Raw genomic sequence first — 21,813 nt, 5'->3', positions numbered from 1 at the left:
CAACACTTATGTACTTATATGTGCTTATGATTTGCTGCACACCGAAGCCACTTTTACCACAGCAAGTAAAAAGCCAAAAAAGGGAAATGGCTGCATGGTAAGTAAACACATGCCATGCAGCCATTTCCAGGGGGAGTCCTTACTGCCATCTATTTAGGAGGTAGTATGAGCTCCCGCACTAACTCGATGGTAACCGGGCAGCACGCGGCACTGCCCGATTACCGACGGGTAATGCCCTGGTTAAAAAAACACCATATTTTCCTGTCATGCCAGAAAAGGCACATGCTGGGGGCTGCATTATCGCCAACTCCTGTAGTGAGATGTCAGTAGTGCCAGATTGGCACGTGAATAAGCGTCAGTAGCCCTACTGAAGCTTGGTTAAAGGACCCCTAAGTTCCATATCCAGCAAATGAGAATAAAACCATGTAGCTATTGTCACTCCAGTCAACAGTAACCAGATGATGTCAGATGCATCTTGGCTCAGGTTTTTAATCAAACTAGTCCCCCATTCATCAGTGACTGAGTTTTTATTGAATTAACCAAGGTCAAAGGGTCATTCCTTTGACACGCACCCACGGATTTTTTTTTTTTACCTCTGTCATCCGTTCACTCGGAGATTACATCAGCTTTTGAGTTGCTCGATCGCACAAAAGCCTCTTCCTAAGCCCTGGAAATTCTTTTATTTAGTTTCCTCAGAATGGAAGCACCGCCGCACAATAACCTTTTCTATCAAAGCCACACTGAGTCTCTGCATGAACAGACCTGCCAAGAGACCTGGGCTTTTCAATTCCTGACCCTCATTTGCATCTTAAAACTGTCAACCTGTGTCTAAGTGCTGCTCTCTCCATTGCACGCCATTCAGCCTGCCAGGAACATATCAAAAATTAATCTTTGGCACACAGAGATGTCAAATCTCACTGCCTGACTCAGGAGACACATGGCACTAAACCATGTCACATCTGCATGAATCCCTTACCACTCCTCAGATGCCTAGTGGGTCTCCTGATTCACAGGGATATGCTGCTTCTCTTATTATAGAACAGGACATCAAGTCTATGCATTTCACTGCACCAGGAAGTGACGGAATCAAGATCTTGCTCCCTTCTGGCCCAAGTGACAGGATAATTATTGAAACTTACCACAGGTGTATGAGGTGAATCCATCAAAGAAGTGTCATCTGCAACTAGTTTATTGACTTTTATTTCTCTATTTAAGAAGCCTTTTTACTAAGCTATGGTGAAAAGGCCGAAAAAAAAGACATGGTCATGCAGTAAGGTCTTACCACATGGCCGGCCATGCGGGGGGGGGGGAGTACTTACCACCATCCACTGAAGTGGCAGTAAGGACTCTCATGCTAACCCAGCGGTAACCGGGTAATGCGCGGCGCTGTCCAATTACCGTCCTGCGAAAATATTTTTTGAATATTTCTGCTAGAACGGGAAATGCCGCGCACTGGGGAGAGAACTACCGCCAGCACCCACGTTGAGCAGGCGGTATCTCCAGACTGCGCCCGCGGTGGGCTTACCGCCACTTAAGTAAAAGGGCCCCTAAGTGAACTATCAGAGCAGTTGTATTGTTTCCCTCACAAAAAACAAATGTCTTTAACAATTTGAAAGCATGCAAATATAGCTTTTCTGCCACCAGGTGGCACTTTGAGAAGGCTTTCTCTGAGTTTTGCATTCAATTGTGCTAAGGGCTAGCTTAAGGAGAGTACAAAATTACTCTGAAAATAATTACAAATAAATGCTGGCAATCCAGCAAGCTATGAATACTTGAAAACTAACAGTGACACTGATGGCTAAAAAAAAAACATATATGCACTGTAAAACTGTATGCAAAGTTGTGCACACAAGTTATAGAATAGGGTCAGTTATGCACATAACATAATTTAATAATTGTTGGCTAATTGGCATTAACAACCAATAATTGGTTTTAATTGGTGTTAAGAAGCACTAATTGGCACTAATTTGCTGTTATCTGCATAACCGCCCTTAGCCAAAATTCTACAAATTGAACATGCAACCACAAGAGGGTGTGGACTTGGTCGGGGCATGCACGGGTCAGGGATATGCAATTACACACCTAAAGTTAGGAGCATAACTGCTCAAACCTAAGGTTAGGTGTAAATCTGTGTAATTGCCAATAAAGAACTTGCCTTTAGCATGGAAGTAGTGAATATCACTAGCATTCGTCAGATTTGACAGGTGCACACCTACTTCCAGGTTCTCAGCCAGTGATGGCGAACCTATGGCACGCGTGCCAGAGAGAGCACGCAGAGCCCTCTCCCTTGGCACGTGCGCCGTCACCATCGCTGGTCCGCCCACTCTCCCTCCCAGTTCGGCGGCTTCGGCCTTCCTCCCGCCCTCCCTCCAACCCAACGAGCAACAGTCCGCCCACCCGCCCGTTTTCCCTCCCTCCTTCCCTCCCTCCCAGCACCAGGAACCCCCCTCCTCCTAAAATTTAAAAAGCATACCTCCTCAGTCGGGGTTAAGGCAGCGTGCGTCGGCAGTGGCAGCGAAGCGCCTGTGCTTCGCTCGACGCACCTTCGGCCTTCCCTGTCTCTCAAGCTATGGTCTCGCCTATGGGTGGGACCAGAGCTTGAGAGACAGGGAAGACCGAAGGCGCGTCGAGCAAAGCACAGGCGCTTCGCTGCCGACGCACGCTGCCAACCCCGACTGAGGAGGTACGCTTTTTAAATTTTAGGAGGAGGGGGGTTCCTGGTGCTGGGAGGGAGGGAGGGAGGACGGACGGGTGGGCAGCCTGATGCTCATTGGGTTGGAGGGAGGGCGGGAGGCCGGCCTGGTGCTGTCTGTGTGCTGCTGGGTGGGAAGGAGGCCTGATGGTGGGTGCTGCCGGGTGCTGGGAGGTAGGGCAGTGGGGAGAGGAGGGCTGCTGGACATTTGTGGCTGGAGGGGAGAGGATGGTTGCTGGACATGGATGGAGGGCAAGAAATAAAGAAGAAAGGAGGAAAGTAAAGAAATCAATGGAAAGGAAGCCCTGGAAATGGAGTTAAGAGAACAGATAGAGAGCAGCAGAATCAGCAACTAGAACCAATATGGATAGAAAAACAAAATCACCAGACAACAAAGGTAGGAAAAATCATTTTATTTTCATTTTAGTGTTTGGAATATGTCGAATTGGAGAATTTACATCTGCTGTCTTATTTTGCACTGGGCATACTGGAGCTGTAACAGCTTACAGAAATGATTTATAATGGAAGAAAATCATGTTATTTTTTTCTCCTACACTAGTATAATATTTTCAATGATGTCTGTTTATATGCGCCATGGCTGGTGTAAGGGGTGTGGCTATCATAGGGGTGGAGTCATATGTGGTGACCCCGCCCATAATGAGTACCGGCACTTTGCGATAAATAATTCGGTTTTGGGTTGCTGTTTGGGCACTCGGTCTCTAAAAGGTTCGCCATCACTGTTCTCAGCCAATCAAAAGTAAGAACACATAGGGGAGGGTTTGTATGGAGGGGGGCTGGAGGTCCACTTGTGATGCCCCTGGGGGGCATCACAAGGCCACCAGGGTGAGGGGGGCAATAGGGTCCCGCTGGACTACCAGGTATTACTTGGGGGGGGAAGCCTGTGAGCATGCAAATGCATGCATGACAGGGTCTCCCCATTCCTCCCCAATGCCCTGGCAAACCCTAACGTCAACTCTGAGCTGGCATAGGATTTGCTGCAGGAGCAGTGCCCTTGTTTGGCGTGCTGCCCACTGAGCATTAGGGAGGAATAGGGAATGCCCTGTTTTGCATGCATGTGCTCGCCGGCTTTGATCATCGGGTGGGAGCAAATGCATGTGCTAGAACAGTGCTAATAGCATGAGAGCTGAAATCACTAATCCAAAAACCTAGCACAATTGCAAGCCTTAAACAGGTCCCATTAATCCAAGGGTTCCCAACCCAGTCCTCAGGATACACCTGTCCAGTTAGGTTTTCAGGAAGTTGACAATGAACATGCATTAAATAAATCTGTATGCACTGCTTACATTGTTTGCAAATCCATCTCATGCATATTCATCCTGAAAACCTGACTGCCTAGGTTTGTCCTGGGAACTGGCCTGAGAACCCCTGCATTGGTACAAAACTACTTAGACCAGTGATTCTCAAACCTGTCTTGGAGGACCACCAGCCAATCAGGTTTTCATGATATCCCTAATGAATATGCTTGGGAAAGGTTTGTATATAGTGGAGGTCACAGGTATGCTAATCTGCCTCATGCATATTCATTATAATCTCAAAATTATTAACAACTGTACAGTGGCGTAGGAAGGGGGGCGGTGGGGCGGTCCGCCCCGGGTGCACGCCGCTGGGGAGGTGTCGGCTCCGCTGGTTCCCTGCTCCCTCTGCCCCGGAACAGGTTACTTCCTGTTCCGGGGCAGAGAGAGCAGGGAACCAGCAGAGCCGACGCAGCTCCCAGCGATGTGCACTCGGGGCGGATCGGCATTCCCGCCCACCCCCCACTTTCATATGGTAGTAAGAATGCGCTCCGGGGGTGCGCGCTGAGGGGGGGTGCGCTGTGCTGTACCCGGGGGGGTGCGCAGCGGTGACCCGCCCCGGGTTTCAGCCACCCTCGGTACGGCACTGCAACAGTATATATATTGCAAACTATTCTTCTTTATTAATTCAATTAAATAATACCTAAAATTTTACACCAAACGTATCACATTGTTATAAAATCAAATCAACTTATCCCAAACATACACTCACATCCTGGTGTAAAATTTTAGGTATTATTTAATTGAATTAATAAAGAAAAATAGATTGCAATATATATACAGTTGTTAATAAATTTGAGATTATATTGATACAACTAGTTATTGAGTGTGAACCTTGATTTATGTATGCATATTCGTTAGGGATATCCTGAAAAGCCGACTGGCTGGTGAACCCCCCCAGGACCAGTTTAAGAACCACTATCCTAGGCCTGTCTTCCCAGGATTCGCAGCACATATCTGGATCATCAGCACTGATGGCTCACATTGTACTGTAAGCGTTTACAAATCCTGCAGTTTTGTGCTTGAAGTTCTCTACAACTAAAGAATAACCCTTCCCTCACCGCAAGCCAGGGGGTGTGCTGCGGGGATCATTAACATCATTAAAGTTATGCCAGACCACCTGGGAATTTTACATTTATTTCATTTTAAGCATTTAGTTCACACCTTTACATTTAGGTATAGGACATATTTTGCTGTCTGGGCAAAGGAGGGTTAAGTAACTTGACCAAGGTCACAAGGAACCACAGTAGGATTTGAACCCAGCCCCCCCCCCTCCCGGTTCTCAACCTGCTGTGCCTATTAGGCAACTTGTTCACTCCATGTGGTATATTAGCTCAATTATGTCTATGGAGTATGAAATACTAGTGCCTACCTGGACAAACACTGTGAAAAGTATAACAACTGTTGATGCTGCATTGAAGAGCCTCTTTCTGGATAAAGGAGGGAGCAGAAACACCAAGGAGAAACATATAGCTCCACGCAACCCTCCATATGCTATGATAAACTGGTCTTTGCTGGTGATTGCATTCATCTGCCATTTATTAATGACAAAAGTCAACACAAGGACACCTACAATACAAAACAATCATGGAAAATCTTCAGCAGAAAAATACAAACACAGAAATACATACGGTCCTATGTTCCCTCATTAATTGGTTTGGATAATATTCAGCTTTGCAGGCACAAGTGCTGTCAACTTACTTAGGAGGAAACGGGGCAAAGGATCACTTGCTATTTTAATGCAGTTCATAATGGGCTTGAAATAACACCAAATACAGCAGTTAGAATGGACCTGCCTATGGAGGTGCACAGTTTTGAAAGTAATTTTTGTAGGTTAATCTTTTGTCCTGAAGCTTCATTCACAACTCCAGATTAAGATTCAGATGTGGCTTCAAGTCAGAACAGACTCCGGACAGTGAGGGACTCACTCGCAACTAACCGGGGGGGGGGGGGGGTCTTTTACAAAGATGGGGTAGTGATTTTAGTGCGTGCTAATGATTAGAGCATGCTAAATGCTAGAGACGATCATAGGAATATATGGGCATCTCTAGCATTTAGCGCATGCTTATTTTTAGCGCGCACTAAAAACGTTAGTGCGCCTTTCTAAAAGGACTCCCAGGTTAATAAGATGTGTCATACAGAGTCGGAGCAAAGGTCCATTAAGCCCAGTACCCACAAGCACACAGCAGTATCCCAAAAAGAAGATCTATTCCTTATTACTTAAAAACAATGGCTTTGCCAAATCTGCCTGGTTAATCATGGTTTAAATTTTCCTCCTTGGTTTAACCCAGCTGTACTTAACTACTTTGCTCACATCTTCTGTCCAAAACAGCCCTTGGCCAGGAACCACAAATCTTAACTCTGATCACTAGGTGTCACCATTGAGCAATGTTTAGACTCCAGAACCTTCTCCCTCCACTCACCATATTAGTCTCTTTGGGCAAATATTATATAAATGAAAAGGTGGTTGCCAAACAAAAATCATACGCTATGTGCCAAAATGTCTTGCTGTAGCCTCAAAGCAGAGAAAAATTGTGATGTTTTCAAATAATGGAGGAATTTCTTTTCTGTACCATGAAAACAGAATGAAAAAAAAAAAGACTTAACAACTCGCCTTGTATACAATACAAGTAATAAGCTGTATAATAAGTTACAGTGAGCATGAGTGCAATTTAAATGTAATATGCATGGCCACCATAATAACCCCAGCTGAATCCCTCGGAGAAAAAGATGTTACCCATAAGAGACTGTGCCTTCAGAAATTGTAATTTGCATTTATTCCACAATTATGAGCTTCTGATACTGTCTGCTCCTAGCTTCCTGGGGTGCTTCCAAAAAGTGATAGAGCTCGTAGTAGGTACACTTTCACTCTTCTGAATATATTTATTGCATTTTCTCTCCTTCACTGCTGATTTGAGGCTGTGTGATGCTGTTATTGCAGGCTTTAGGACCCTATATCTAAACAGACATGAAGCCTGCTGAGATACACCATGCACAGTCAGGAAAAATGTATGAACCAGGGTGAGGGAAAAGCTAAGAAAGGGCGCAATTATAAAGATATTCTGTCACTGAAAAATTCTCAAAGACAATATTTTAAACAAGCAGAGGGGTAGATATTTAGCTGGTGGCAGTGAGCGTTTTTTTTTAGCTGCTGCCAGCATTATTCCCAGATATTTAATGCCAACCATATCCAGGCACTTGGATGTACTAGTGTATATGATATACTTATATACACTTTTGATAGTTTGTACCCCTGACTCAGCCTGAAGGCGAAACGTGGCCACGTCGGGTATTATTCCAAATAAATGCATTTGATTCCACTGCTTTGTTGTTTTTTTATCTACTGTTTTGTAAGCAGTTGTGTGCCTTTTTGGGTTTTTTTTTGTGATCAACTACTACTACTACTACTATTTAGCATTTCTATAGCGCTACAAGGCGTACGCAGCGCTGCACAAACATAGAAGAAAGACAGTCCCTGCTCAAAGAGCTTACAATCTAATAGACAAAAAATAAAGTAAGCAAATCAAATCAATTAATGTGTACAGGAAGGAGGAGAGGAGGGTAGGTGGAGGCGAGTGGTTACAAGAGGTTACGAGTCAAAAGCAATGTTAAAGAGGTGGGCTTTCAGTCTAGATTTAAAGGTGGCCAAGGATGGGGCAAGACGTAGGGGCTCAGGAAGTTTATTCCAGACATAGGGTGCAGCGAGACAGAAGGCGCGAAGTCTGGAGTTGGCAGTAGTGGAGAAGGGAACAGATAAGAAGGATTTATCCATGGAGCGGAGTGCACGGGAAGGGGTGTAGGGAAGGATGAGTGTGGAGAGATACTGGGGAGCAGCAGAGTGAGTACATTTATAGGTTAGTAGAAGAAGTTTGAACAGGATGCGAAAATGGATAGGGAGCCAGTGAAGCGACTTGAGGAGAGGGGTAGTATGATCAAAACAAAGAAACATTTTGTTTCCACCATGGTGACGTTAGATGTTTTCTCCTGCAGGCACTAAAAGCTAGATTCTATATATAGTGCATGAAAAATCGTCACTGAAAAAATTTCTGCCTAAGTGTGTTCTATAAACCACGCCTAACTTTAGGCACGGTTTATAGAACACACACAGAGCCCTTACGCGTGCCTAAACCTAGTTGCAGGAATTTACGCCAAGTAAAACCTGGTGTAAATACTGGCACCTACGTTAGATGTGGTGCAGGAGTATTCTATAACTATGCACATAATTTTTTGTAATGCCCACAATCCGCCCATTCCACACCTATAACCTTGCCCCCTTTTGGCTGCACGCCTTAGAATTTATGCACACCACTTTATAGAATACGTCCAGTAAGTTGTGCGCACAAATTCTAATTAAAGCCAATTAATATCAATAATTGCCTATTAAGCGGCAATTATTGGCACTGATTGATTTGTTTAATTAAATTACACACACAAATACAGAATACACCTGGATTCGCATGTGCAATTTTGGTCACACTACATAGAATCCAGGGGTGGACACCAGGGACATAGCGGGGACATCACAGAGATTATGAACTTTTCCTATGGGGGTAGGGCATGATGGTGAGCTTGTGTGGGTCATTTTCAGCATCATAGGCACCCTCGTATACACTTTTTTTCAGACATTTTACATTACCACATTTTGAGACATTGCTATTTATGTGCTATGTTTTTGAATGCTGAGGTGGTAAGAAGAGGGATGTTGTGCCAAAGCCACTCATTAAAGGAGGAGGCACCAATGCAGAACCACCAATGCAGCAGAAGGGTGCTGGAGCCATTACTAGTAGAAAGGCTGAAGATTTCAATAGGTCACCCTGCACCCTTGCACTGGCTCTGACTGCCAAATGTTCACTGAATCAGAACTGCAGGACTGGATTTAGGCATAGGTATGTGCCAAGTGTCCCAAATTCTGAAGATACCTAAAAACTGGGGCTCAGGACCTCCCACTCTCAAATCTCAGGGAGACGCTCCATCAGTCCTCTGCCTGTAGGCATCATGATACATCTAACCACGTACAACTGCATTCATGTAACTTAATTTTTCTTAAACCTAGGCAATTAATTAATCAGTAGCTAGTGCAACACTTGCAATTTCACCTTAATATATACTTTTCTAAAACCCTACAGTATATATTTATAAGGAAAAGATATGATGATTATTTTCTATTATCTCTAAGGCTAAAAGAAAATCACATACATTTCCTATGGGATCTCAAGAGCTCATTAACACCATATTTTTGGTTAGTACTTTATTCTGTCAACACAAAATAGACATGCATAACAAGAAGAATATTTAAATGAGCTTCTTATCAGGCAAATGTATTTTAAGCAGCTCATTAATATTCAATCTGTAGTTAGCGCAAATTGTTTTAACAAATTCCATTTGCATTAACCCACCAGGAATGCTGAAGCTTAACTAGATTCCTTAGTTCACTCTTAACATTAGCCTAAAGTAGCTAAAGCAGCCCTGATGATAACCTTTCCCTACTCCCTATCTTCTGAAGTCCACATCAAGAGTCTGCATGGCCTTAAAACCCCAAACCCTCGACTTTTAAATCATAAATCCATATGACCAAAAGTAGCCCATCCCTCAACATCCAGATCAAGCATCTGCATGGCATGAAGTAAAGCTCTCTACTACTCTATGGAAGTAGCACATGCAAATTAATCTCATGCATATTCATTGTGGATATCTTGAAAACTCAGCTGGGTTATGACACTTAAGGAGCATGATTGACCACCCCTAGTCTAGGGAGTGCTACAGTCCTTTGCACCCATATTCAGTGACCATCCATCATAATGAGTAAGAAGAGAGCTTACCTGGCCAAATGGCCAGGGAGAGGTTGATTGGGCCATGGAGATCCTTGATCTTGACTTTGGGTTGAGTGCATACTTCAGGTCATATTAGATTCTGCTTTTCACTTGGGAGGAGTGTGGTAGCCATGTTAGTCCACTCTTAAGGTTATCAATAGAAATCAAACAAAATAAAACATGGAAAAGAAAATAAGATGATACCTTTTTTATTGGACATAACTTAATACATTTCTTGATTAGCTTTCGAAGGTTGCCCTTCTTCGTCAGATCGGAAATAAGCAAATGTGCTAGCTGACAGTGTATATAAGTGAAAATATTCAAGCATTATTATGACAGTCTGACAGGGTGGGAGGATGGGGGTGGGTCAGAGGTATGCATGGGGACATCAAAGCATATCATTGATATTCTAACAGGATGGGTGTGGATAGGTGAGGGGTGGGGTGATCAACAGAGACATACAGCTTTATGGTTTATAATGGGTTAGGAACCCCAGATCCTTGTTAAGTCCTTTCTGTTGGGTGTTAAAATATTCAATCATTCTGACTTCAAAGGTCTTACGTTCTTGTATGGTTTTAAAGTTACCTTTCAGTATTCTCACTGTATTCTACCAGTGATTTCACAGTGAGAATACTGAAAGGTAACTTTAAAACCATACAAGAACGTAAGACCTTTGAAGTCAGAATGATTGAATATTTTAACACCCAACAGAAAGGACTTAACAAGGATCTGGGGTTCCTAACCCATTATAAACCATAAAGCTGTATGTCTCTGTTGATCACCCCACTCCTCACCTATCCACACCCATCCTGTTAGAATATCACTGATATGCTTTGATGTCCCCATGCATACCTCCTACCCACCCCCATCCTCCCACCCTGTCAGACTGTCATAGTAATGCTTGAATGTTTTCACTTATATACACTGTCAGCTAGCACATTTGCTTATTTTCGATCTGACGAAGAAGGGCAACCTTCGAAAGCTAATCAAGAAATGTATTAAGTTATGTCCAATAAAAAAGGTACCATCTTATTTTCTTTTCCATGTTTCACTTGGGAGGAGAAATCACTCAATGAAGTCCCCATCAGGGGTGGCATTACGGAAACAAGTAATGCTGGTCCATTTTCAGTGGTAGAAATACCCACATATTTAATTTGTCACCAGTTTTAATAATAGTTTTACTAAAGGCTTTATAGCCCTTAGCAAATCTCACGTTAAATCAGCAGATAGTACTGATCTTAAACTCAGCCATTAATATACATTACCAGTTGATTTCCAGATAGTTATTTCTATTTCATTCCAATTACCTAATGCTCTCCATATAAGGCAGAAGATGACTGTAAAGATAATATAAGGCCAGTTCCATTCATGATTCTCCCCAACAGTAGATACTCCAAGAAAAATAAAAATAAGCGTTTCACTAACACTGCTCCACATCTTCATGAAGTATTTGATTGTAGTATGGGATTTTTGAGAGATGTTAGCTTCAACATAATACTTCATGCTCAGGGAACAAGTGACAATTCTGGGGAGAAAGTAAAAATAATAATTGCCTCGCCATTTATGAAGCTAAGTTAGAGGATTAAGCCTAATTTCTAAAGTAACCCATGGACTTTGCACCAACTGTCAAAGACCACATAGGCAAGTATTTTCACTTTGAAACTAGTCAAAGATGCAAAGTTTCTCCATGCTTTACATTTGCTTTTTCTGCAGAGGTAGATTTTTCTATAGAAAATAATGCACATAGAGTACACTTGAAAATACAATCCTTGGATACAGTTCTACAACCTGGCACCTCCAGTTAAGCATGCTGATGCTGTGGGCTAAGCACCAATTCTATAATGGCATCTGAATGCCAAGATGCTGTTGTAAAATTCTAGTGTAAACTAGAACTGGCACACCAAAATTTAGGCGTGACCATTTATGCCAGGTAAACGGCGGGAGTAAACCGGAGCACCTAAGTGTGTTATTCAACGTATAAAAATTTTATGATATCCTCTTAGGGGTCCTTTTACTAAGGTGCGCTGAAAAATGGCCTGTGGTAGTTTAGACGCATGTTTTGGGCGCGCGCAGAATTATTTTTTAGCGCACCTACAAAAAATGCCTTTTTTTATTTTTGCCAAAAATGTACATGCAGCAAAATGAAAATTGCCACGCATCCATTTTGGGTCCAAGACTTACTGCAAGCCATTGACATAGCAGTAAGGTCTCATGTGGTAACTGGGCAGTAATGGTCTACGCGCATCAAATTCCACTTGACACATGTAGCTGCAGTGCATCAGAAAATAAAAAATATTTTTCAGACGCACGTAGCAGATGCGCACCAAAATTGAAATTACCGCAAGGGCCACACAGTAACTGAGCAGTAACTCCAATTTGGCACATGTTGGGCACGCTTGGAGGGGCATAATTGAAAGATCGTCCAAGTACGAATTAGGACGTTCTTATGAAAATGTCCAAAAATAGACATGTACTGTATAATCGGAAAATAGTGTGGGCGTTTTTCGATAATCGATTATCCCTGTAAGAAAACAATCAAATGACGAGCGCATAAGCGTGACTAAATTGGGCACCCTAACACGGTCGATTATTGCAGGTGCAAATGACCAAATCACAAAGTGTGTAAAATAATGTACATAGGTGTACCGCAAGTACAGTACATGTTGTTCTGGCCATCCAGGTACGAGAAAATATGAGGAACGCGTATATGTGTCAGCTACAGACATATCATGCTGCTCCACCCATACTTTCATCATATGTGCCCATCTGCATGTCCGGATCTGCATGCACTGTACACCTACTGAACATGCAGCTATATGCATATTGTGTATATGTGAAAAGGGTCGGGTGGGGTGCGTCATACTCATCTATATAAGACACGTTCCACACACGTGCAGGCATGTGCACGTCAAAGACGTCTATGCTTACGAGGGCGTCCACGTGCTGATAGGGGCCATATATGGAATGGTCATCCATATATGGAGCTGTGCATGAAACGACGTCCCTCACGCAAGGTCGTCTATGTAAGGCACTTCTTTTCCAACACGTGGAAAAATGGCGCAGCAATGGGAGCCGAACTTCGGGCAGGAGGAGAGCCTGTTGCTGGTGCGTCTGTGCCTAAGGCACCGGCACAGGTTCTTTGTGCAGCACCACCACCTGCCCCCCAGGCTCCAGGCCATGCGAGCCTGGTCCCGCATCAGGGACAGACTGGAAAGGTAAGGTTATGGGCCAACCCCCCTCCCCTCCTGTACCTACACATATAACAGCTCCGTCATCAATGTTACCACCAGTAACTGGAGTGTCCATGCAAGGATCATGAGTAATATAGGAACATGCACAATCACTAATAAATTGTATGTTATTGAAACGACAACCATTCCCACATCCCTACAAGAATGTATTTCGTTAGTTATGTGACAATTATGTTAGTGTTATGTGACAATTTCATTAGTTATGTGAAGGCCACATTTTCCAACTCCTCTTTGCAGCCTCTATGTGGCTTACAACGCATCCGAATAGTGGAAACATGAGACCAATGAAACGTATACCATACTTTATAACATGGTCATGATAACACATATAAAGTAGTTTAAGAAGCATACATTATAATGTATACAAACGGTACTGTCTGGCCTCATGCCCACCTCTCTGGCATCATCTGCATAGGAACCAACTCGGTGGCTGCTGTGGGTGCTTGACCACCCCCAATATAAAATAAATGCCTTGTATGTATGGAGGGAGGGGTAATCTCCACTGGGGGTTCCACCCCCCAAAATGGTAAAAAGGTGGCTCCTATGATTCAGTACCAATGGAGGTGGTCCCCCTCCCCCCCCAACACCGTTGACCCTCTCTCTCTGGTATTTGAATAGCAAATGAATGTGTGCAGAGGACAAAAAGGACCATCCCCCCCTGACCCCTGCTCTACACACTTATATCTTACAGACGGTTTAGAGTCCACCGGGACCTGGAGTCCCTCAGGAGGCGGTTCCGCCGTGTGAGGCGGGAGAGGCCCGACCTCATCCGGGCGGTGCGAAGGAACCTCAGGGCTCGCCGTAAGTATTCAAAAACAGGACACCTGTACAGATTAGTAAATACTTTTCTTGAATAATGCAAATGTGTTGTACAATATCAATTCCCATGTGCCTAATAGCCACCTAGTAAGTAATAACATATCTGTCCCAGATCAAGGATGCAGGTTGCAGGGGTTCTCCCATGAGTGTGGCTGCAACTTCCGACCATCCCCCCGAGATGAATGAGATGATATGCCTCACTTTACTATTCCCCTTTCTCTGGTGGCTGATTAGTGTGTCCTGGTAGACCTGCCTGAGGCCCTACTTTTACTGCATGTCATGGCCTAACTCACATAAAAGTTTTGTGCTCAACACCCTTCCCACTGCCCCCCCCCCCCCCGCAATAAATCCTACAACAACTGCCCATCAACCCCTCGTTGCATCTCACAATGCAAACATGCTGGTCAGCAATGAATTTGGTATGGCAACATGTCCTGTGTGGTGTGTGTCAGAGGAGGTTCCAGGATTCTTTGTCACATCATCTGATGCAGCTCATTCCCCATGGGCATAGGCTACGCCTTACCACACCCTGCCCCATCCCCTGCCTCACGCCACCCAGCTACTGCACTATGCAAGCCATGTTGTATGCGCTGATCTCAATCACACTCCTTTTACATACACAGGGCTCCACCAGCAGGAAGCCGAGCGGGCAGATAAGGAGGGCCACCACCTCCAGGAGGAGGAGGAGGAGCAGGAGCAGGAGGAGCAGGAAAGGCACGAGGAGGAGGAGGAGGAGCAGGAGCAGGAGGAGCAGGAAAGGCAAGAGGAGGAGGAGGAGGAGCAGGAGCAGGAGGAGCAGGAAAGCCATGAGGAGGAGGAGGATGAGGAGGCGCCGGCGCCTGCACAGGAGGCGCAGGAGGAGGAGTCATCGGGCTCGGAGGAGGGGGTCCTCATCATAGATGAGGACTATATGGAGGCCCCCTCCCCACCTGTACCAGCAGCAGAGCCCTCTCCCTCCCCTCAGCCATCCACATCCCCTGCGGCAGCAGCAGCACCATCACCTGCCCCACCGCCTTCCCCTGGGTCTGCTCCGTCCCCTGGGTCTGCTCCGTCCCCTGGGCCTGCTCCAGCCCGTGGGCCACCTCCAGCAGGCCTAGGCGCAGGGGCCATGATGCGCCTCCTGTAGCAGCTGGTAGATGGCCAGCAGCAGGTAGTAGTTGGCCAGCACCAGCTGCTGCAGGAGGTGAGAGCCCTACAGCAGGGCAATGAGCAGCTCCAGGGCCCACTAAGGGTACTGCTGGGCCTGCTCATTGCCCTGCTACAGAGGGCCTTAGTCAGAGGGCGTGCCCGCCCTTGACGTAAATTGGGGGGGGGACTGTTGAGGGTGTGGGGAGTGGGTGGGGGAGGGAAATGTTGGGGTTGTGTGTGGGGGGGAGGGAAATGTTGGGGTTGTGTGTGGGGGGGGAGGGAATTGTTGGGGTTCTGTGTGGGGAGGGAGGGAAATGTTGGGGTTCTGTGGGGGGGGGAGGGAAATGTTGGGGTTGTGTGTGGGGGAGGGAATTGTTGGGGTTGTGGGGAGTTGTGGGGGGGAGGAGGGCATTGTTGGGGGTTATTTTGTAGGGGTGGGGGTGGGGGGAAATAAATGTTTGTGTTACACTATAACTATCAGGGTGTGTGTGTGTTTGTCTCCCTTGTGCATTACATATAAGCAAATGGTGCTGTTGAGTTGAGAGGAAGGAGGCAGCAATATGCATAGCATTAAATGTGCTGTGTGAATGAGAAGGTGATGTATGCCTGAGAATGTTGGCCATACACAAGGCCACCTGTTCATTGCAACCTGCAAGGCCATATGTGCAGGGGGGTTGGGCCGGGGAGCCTGGATGGATATTTGTGTTCATGAATACAAATGGCCAGCCAGCCTCTCTCCCTCCCTCCCCTCCACCATACTGACCCACAACATAGAGTGCCATCAATAAGAGATTAATAGTGTAGCACGTGTGATCTGCCAAGTAGACACTTCCACATAACCCCAGGTAGCACATACACAGTGTTTGCTGTCTGATGGTCACACATCCTTATCCACAAGCCACATTGGTGGGGGGGCCCAAGAAGGACCTACAAACAGCTGGCTCATATTTTCACATTCAATACATCAGCTATGGTATATAGTGCTGAGGTGAAAAGGGGAACCAATGGGAAACCCATTAGATGGATGGTTACTTCATCACAGTTGCAATGTAATACTTGTGTTACAGACGGACGGCCACAAATAAAAATGGTGCTAATTATTTGCAGCTGTGATGACACTGTCTCCAGTAGTAGATCAAGGTGTGTTACATTCAGGTATTCTGGGTCTGTCTCAAAGTTTGTCCCTGAGCCAACCGTGACTTGCCTTAGGTGGGAATTGAACCAGCAACCTTGTGATTATAAGGCTGGTGCTCTAACCACTAGGCCACAGCAGCCACCAGGCTGTAGCCACCTGCAGGTACTTTGGGTTGCGACCTGTACACAGCACCCTCTCCCTCACCACCACGTCTTAAGGCCTCAATGGCAGTACCTGTAGCCACTTTGAGCATTTTGTCCAGGCTACCAATTGTGACAAAATGTTCTTGTTCCCTACCTATGGAGGAATTTAGGAAGGTGTTCCATAATGTGCTAAACACATCCATTGCATATATCATTCCCCCTCCCCCTCCTATGCAGCTTCAGAATGGGTGGGCACTGCATAAATGGGGACTGGGGTTCACCACATAAACAAGGAAGATGGAACCTACTGGGAACAAATACAGCAGCTCCAACAGCTGGCCCACACCACTGAGGACCTGCCAACCCCACAGTACAGTGCACAGGAACCTGGTGAAAAGACAGCCAGCTACGAGTAGACTCCAGACTACATACAGTGAATGCACACTCCTTGACTATGAGCACAAAGAGAAGAGGTGGCAGACAAATGAGAGCTTACCATGAACGTCTATTTCAAGACTGTGTAGTGCGCCTTTTATCATCTGGAACATTAGCTGTACATCTCTCTCATTGAAATGTCCCTTACCGAGGGGTGCTTGATTTGGTGCGAGTATAGGAATATCGTCGGGCCCACAGACTGCCTGTTACAAGCAGGCAGAGAGAATGGGAGAAAGTAAGGGAGGGTCACGGGATGTGGAAGAGTGGAAACGGAAGGCGTGTTGGCTGAGGGCCAGCAATAATCCCCCCCCCCCCCAAATACACAGGTGTACCCAAACATACATTGCCAAACACAAACCTTATTATAAGTGAGGGTAAAACCCTGTAAACGATTCTTAAGAACAACCGGCAAGGTCCCAGTGCAGGAAATGGCGGGTTAGCTGCCAATGAAGAAAGGGAAGGCAGGTGGGGACGCCCATAATTATCTACCCATAATCGAAATCATGTGCTCCAAATCGCTATCTGAGCTGGGCACGCTTAGCAATTATGTGTATAATTGAAAAAAAAACGCCCATATCAGACACGCCTATTCCCCCGTGTCAATGGGCGTTCTTGGCGACTATATAAACGCCCACTCCGTATTTTCGAAAACCCCATTGGTACAATGCCGCCACGTCAACCACCAACCCGGAAGGGTAATTTTACGGATGGCGAGGTAGAGCTACTGGTCCAGGAGATCCAGCAACGCCACCAACATCTGTTTGCTCCCACAGGGCAGAGGCTGGCTGCAACGACCAAACAGAGGGAGTGGGAGGCAGTCCGTGACAGCGTCAATGCAGTCTTCCATTGTGCAAGGGACGTGGAGGACTGCAAGCGCAAGTGGCGCAAGCTCCGGAGGGATGTGAGGCGCAAGGCTGGTGCCCATCCCCCACCACATGATACTGCCAACCTCACCCCCCTGGAGCTGATGGTGCACTCCCTCCTACCCCAGGAGGGCATCCATGGAATTGGGGCCCTTGACACCTCTGCACAGGCTGAGGACTCAGGTAGGTTGACCATTCTTTATGAAGCTGCGCTTATGTGTTCCGCTGCACTAAACTGTGTTCTACAAGTTGGGGCCAGGAAGTGGGAGGTGGGGAGTGGGGTGAGCGGGAAGCGGGAGAGAGTTTCAGGCGGGTGTGCTAATATGTAGAATAAACGACCATCTTAATGATGCTGTGCTGACTTTCTTACCTACCCCTACTCACTTGCACTGTATCATTACCCTCTATCCCTACCGTACTCATTTACCTTCCCTCTTACTTGTCCTGTGTGTGCATCTTAACTACATTGTAAGGTCTCTTTGAGTAGTGGTGTGTCATAGGAGCACACTCTGTGGCTGCTGTGGGTTTTTCAACACCCCCAATATTGAGCAACTATCATGTAGGTGTCCAGGGTGGAGTTTTGTGCACTCGGCTTCACCCCCAATAATGCATAACAGTTGGCTCCTATGGGTGTATGTAGGGTACTACTGTGGCACTACTTTGGGACGCTTCCTTCCCTACTACTCCCTCCTATTTTCCCATCACCAAACCCTGCCTATTTCCTTCTCTCACCTCTGTGCTCTACTGAGTGTGGGCCACATGCATGCAAGTTAAGGAGCCTGTAATGGGGGTGATAATGCAGTTCTAGAGAGTCTAGCAAGTCTGTAGTAACAGAAGACATGCTGAAATGTCCTTCATTTTGACAAATATACAACAAACAGCTTGTCCACAAAGTTGTGAGCGGTGTCCTTCTCTTGGCTGGCCGTCCACCACCTCTACCCAGCTGGCTGTGGGGCTCCCTTTCACATCGCTGTCAATTCCTGTCCTCCTCCTCACCATCTCTTTGCTGGGTCAGCAGTTTGGGGGCCAATGTATATGAATGCTGAAAGACAAAAGTGGGTTATTTTCACCAACATTTGCTCACCCTTGTGCTATACAGGTGATGACTCTGAGGAGGCTGGCCCTAGTGGCCTGCAAGACCAACCAAGGCCTACAGCAGCACCACAGCCTCACCCTCCACCACCTGCAGCAGCAGTACAGCCTCTACCACCACCACCACCTGCACCAATACAGCCTCTACCACCACCACCACCACCTGCACCAGTACAGCCTCTACCACCACCACCACCTGCAGCTGAACCAGCAGTAGAGGCTGAACCTCCACCAGCACCACCAGCAGAGGCGGCACCTCCACCACTGGTTGACTCTGCTGATGAGTATGCCTATAGGGGGCCGGCTCCTCGTCACAGGCCATCCAGCCAACGGAGGCAACTGTTGCGGCTGGCCACTGAGTTGCTGAGGCACAATGTGCGCCTGGAGGAGTACCGCCAGGACAAACTACAGCTGCAGAGGGAAGCACTGCAGGTGCAGCGGCAAGCCCTCCAGTGGCAGCGGGACGCCCACCAAGAGCTGCTCCAGGCGCACCGGGAAGCCCACCGAGAGGTGCTGCAGGCACAGCGGGAAGCCCACCAAGAGGTGCTGCAGCAACTCCAACAGCTGCAGCACACCATTGAAGGGCTGCGCCCTCCATGCCCACCACCACCTACTCCAGCCGTGCTGCAGCAGCAAGACCTGCCCTCCACATCCTCCTCCAGTGGGCAGCAACCACCAGCCAAGAGGTGGGCGTTGCGATCTGCCGCCTCTGCACCGCCTACTGCAGCACCCACCACCAAACCATCTCCCATTCTGGGTCCTGTGGCCAGGCTACACCCAACAAAGTGGCCAGATTTCCACTCCGTAGCCCAAGCCGAGGAGGAGGACAGTGGGAGCAGCACAGAGAGTGAGGAAGATACTTCCCCTGCAGCAGCAGCTGCACAGGAAGTCCTTGGGAGGGGTAGGAGGGGACGGGGGAGGGGATGGGGAAAGTGATGTTATCACATGCTGGAGGGTGAGGGTGGGGGGTGGGGGGGTTGAACACTATGAACTTATGCAGTTATACACAATAAATGTGCACTTACTTTCATGCAAAACTTGTTTCAATGAGTCTGTCTTGCTCTTATGCCAAGCTGGTAAGCATTGAGGTCTGCTCTGTGGGCTGGGGGTGGAGGGGGCTCCTCTTCCTGCTCATCTGGGGCCTCCTCTGGTGGCTGTGCCTCCTCTGGGAGAGGCTGGCCTCTGCGCTGAGTCAAATTGTGCAGCATGCAGCAGGCAACAAACATCTTGGCCACCTTTTCAGGGCTGTAGAGGAGCCTCCAGACCGGTCCAGACAGCGGAAGCGGTTTTTGACCATTCCAAAAGTCCGCTCAATGATCCCCCGGGTGCTCCGATGTCTCCTGTTGTAAGTTTTTTGTGGGCCTGGTTGTGGATGCACCACGGGGGTCATGAGCCACGTCCTCTGCGGGTAGCCCCGGTCACCTTTGGAGACAAGCAGAATGAGATAGATGAGTTTGTATTGCTTGGAGCAGGTACAGGGGGGTGGGGAAGGGAGGATAAGGATAGTGGGTTGTGGAGTGAGGTGGAGGAAGCCAGGGCGGAGGGCTGGCCAGTGGAGGAGGTATAGGTATGGGTCCATCCATGTTGAACTGACCTAGTAGCCATCCACCGGTGAACTCTCCTCGCTCAAATCTGCAGTAGATGCCCGAGTGCTGTAGGATGTATGCATCGTGGGTGGAACCGGGGAACCTGGCACACACGTCTAATATCTCCCCCTGGGCATCACACACAACTTGCATGTTCATGGAATGAAAAGCCTTCCTGTTTCTGTAGGTGGCTTCGTGTGCCCTGGGGGGTCTGAGGGTGACGTGTGTGTAATCAATCACACCTATGACTGAGGGGAATCTAGCAACAGCATAGAAGGCAGCCATGTTGGTGTGCAGGGCCTGGGGGGTGGTGGGGAAAGTGATGTAGTGAGAGGTGTGAATTAGAAAGACATGCAGGAACTGGGTGAGACAGTGTGAAATAGAAGCCTGGGTGAGCCCTGTGTTAGCAGCTAATACAGATTGAAAACTCCCAGTGGCCAGGACAGAGAGAGAGGAAGTGATTTTGAGATGGACAGGGATGGGGTTATTCCTACGGGTCTGGGGCTGAAGGAGGGGTTTCAGCTGCTCACAAAGCTGCACAATGGTGTCCCTATCAAACCTGAACCTTGTAAGACACTGCTGGTCAGTGAGTTGTAGGAAGGTGGTGCGGGGCCTATAGACTCGGGGCCGTACATACGTCCTGCGGTGTGTGCCCTCTTCCTCTACCATGCCAGACACCAGTGCATTAAGTGCATCCATTTTCCCAGCAGTGCAAGTATTATTAGTAGTAGTAGTAATAACACACGCACAACACACAGACCTCTCACTGCCACCCACCACGCCCTCTTCCACTCACACAGGCAACACAGAGACAAACGGAGGTCAGGGAATACAATATACAGGTGGGAACAGTGATTGGAGAGGGATAGGGGGAGGGGAAGGGGAAGGTACTGATAGAGCAAGGAGTAGGAGTAGGGAAAGGTCAAACGGTCAGTCACAACAGAGGCAGGCCACACAGACGAACGTACCAGGTACTCAACACACTGAACTTTCTCTCTGCAAACAACAAATCAGCTCTCCCAACACCGATCTCGCCACTTTCCAACTCCACACAAGCGCTATTGGGTCTAAAGACGTTTCCCCCTTGCTCTGGTCGCTTTTATTTGGGGTCCAACAAATGACGCCCATGCTCCCGCCCAACCAGATCCATTTCGCTATCCGTGATACGTTGTACACGACCAGGTCGTATCACTGCCCCTAACACGCCCCCGACATGCCCCTTATTTGGGCGTTTCTCTCTGAGCGTACGAGCGACCCGGACGTACTGAAACTTTGGTTTCCATTATACTGATTTAATCGTTTTTGTGAGATAAACGTCTATCTCCCGATTTGGGTCGCAATATAGGCGTTTTTCTTTTTCAATTATAAGCTGGATTGGCACCTACGCAGATTAGTAAAAGGGCCCCTAAGTTGCATAGGTGCCTATGCCTATGCAGACCCTTGATGAGGTGTTCAGAAGATAGGGAGTAGGGAAAGGTTATCATCAGGGCTGCTTTAGCTACTTTAGGCTAATGTTAAGAGTGAAGGAATCAAGTTAAGTTTCAGC

General features: G+C 47.2%; 1 protein-coding gene across 1 annotated transcript in view; it reads right to left on the bottom strand.

The window, feature by feature from the left end:
- LOC115474990 (sodium/hydrogen exchanger 2-like) overlaps nt 1–21,813 on the bottom strand; it is a 105,993-nt gene that overhangs the window by 65,812 nt on the left and 18,368 nt on the right. Inside the window, exons 4-5 of the mRNA XM_030210732.1 lie at nt 11,123–11,340; nt 5,378–5,574 (exon numbers count right to left, since the gene is read on the bottom strand). Coding sequence (XP_030066592.1) covers nt 5,378–5,574; nt 11,123–11,340 — 415 coding nt within the window. The remainder of the gene's footprint in view (nt 1–5,377; nt 5,575–11,122; nt 11,341–21,813) is intronic.

The sequence above is a fragment of the Microcaecilia unicolor genome, chromosome 7 (genome assembly GCF_901765095.1).
Source record: "Microcaecilia unicolor chromosome 7, aMicUni1.1, whole genome shotgun sequence".
In the NCBI taxonomy this organism is placed as follows: Eukaryota; Metazoa; Chordata; class Amphibia; order Gymnophiona; family Siphonopidae; genus Microcaecilia; species Microcaecilia unicolor.
Note: the sequence above shows the minus strand (reverse complement) of the source record. Positions and strands in the feature narration are given on the sequence as shown.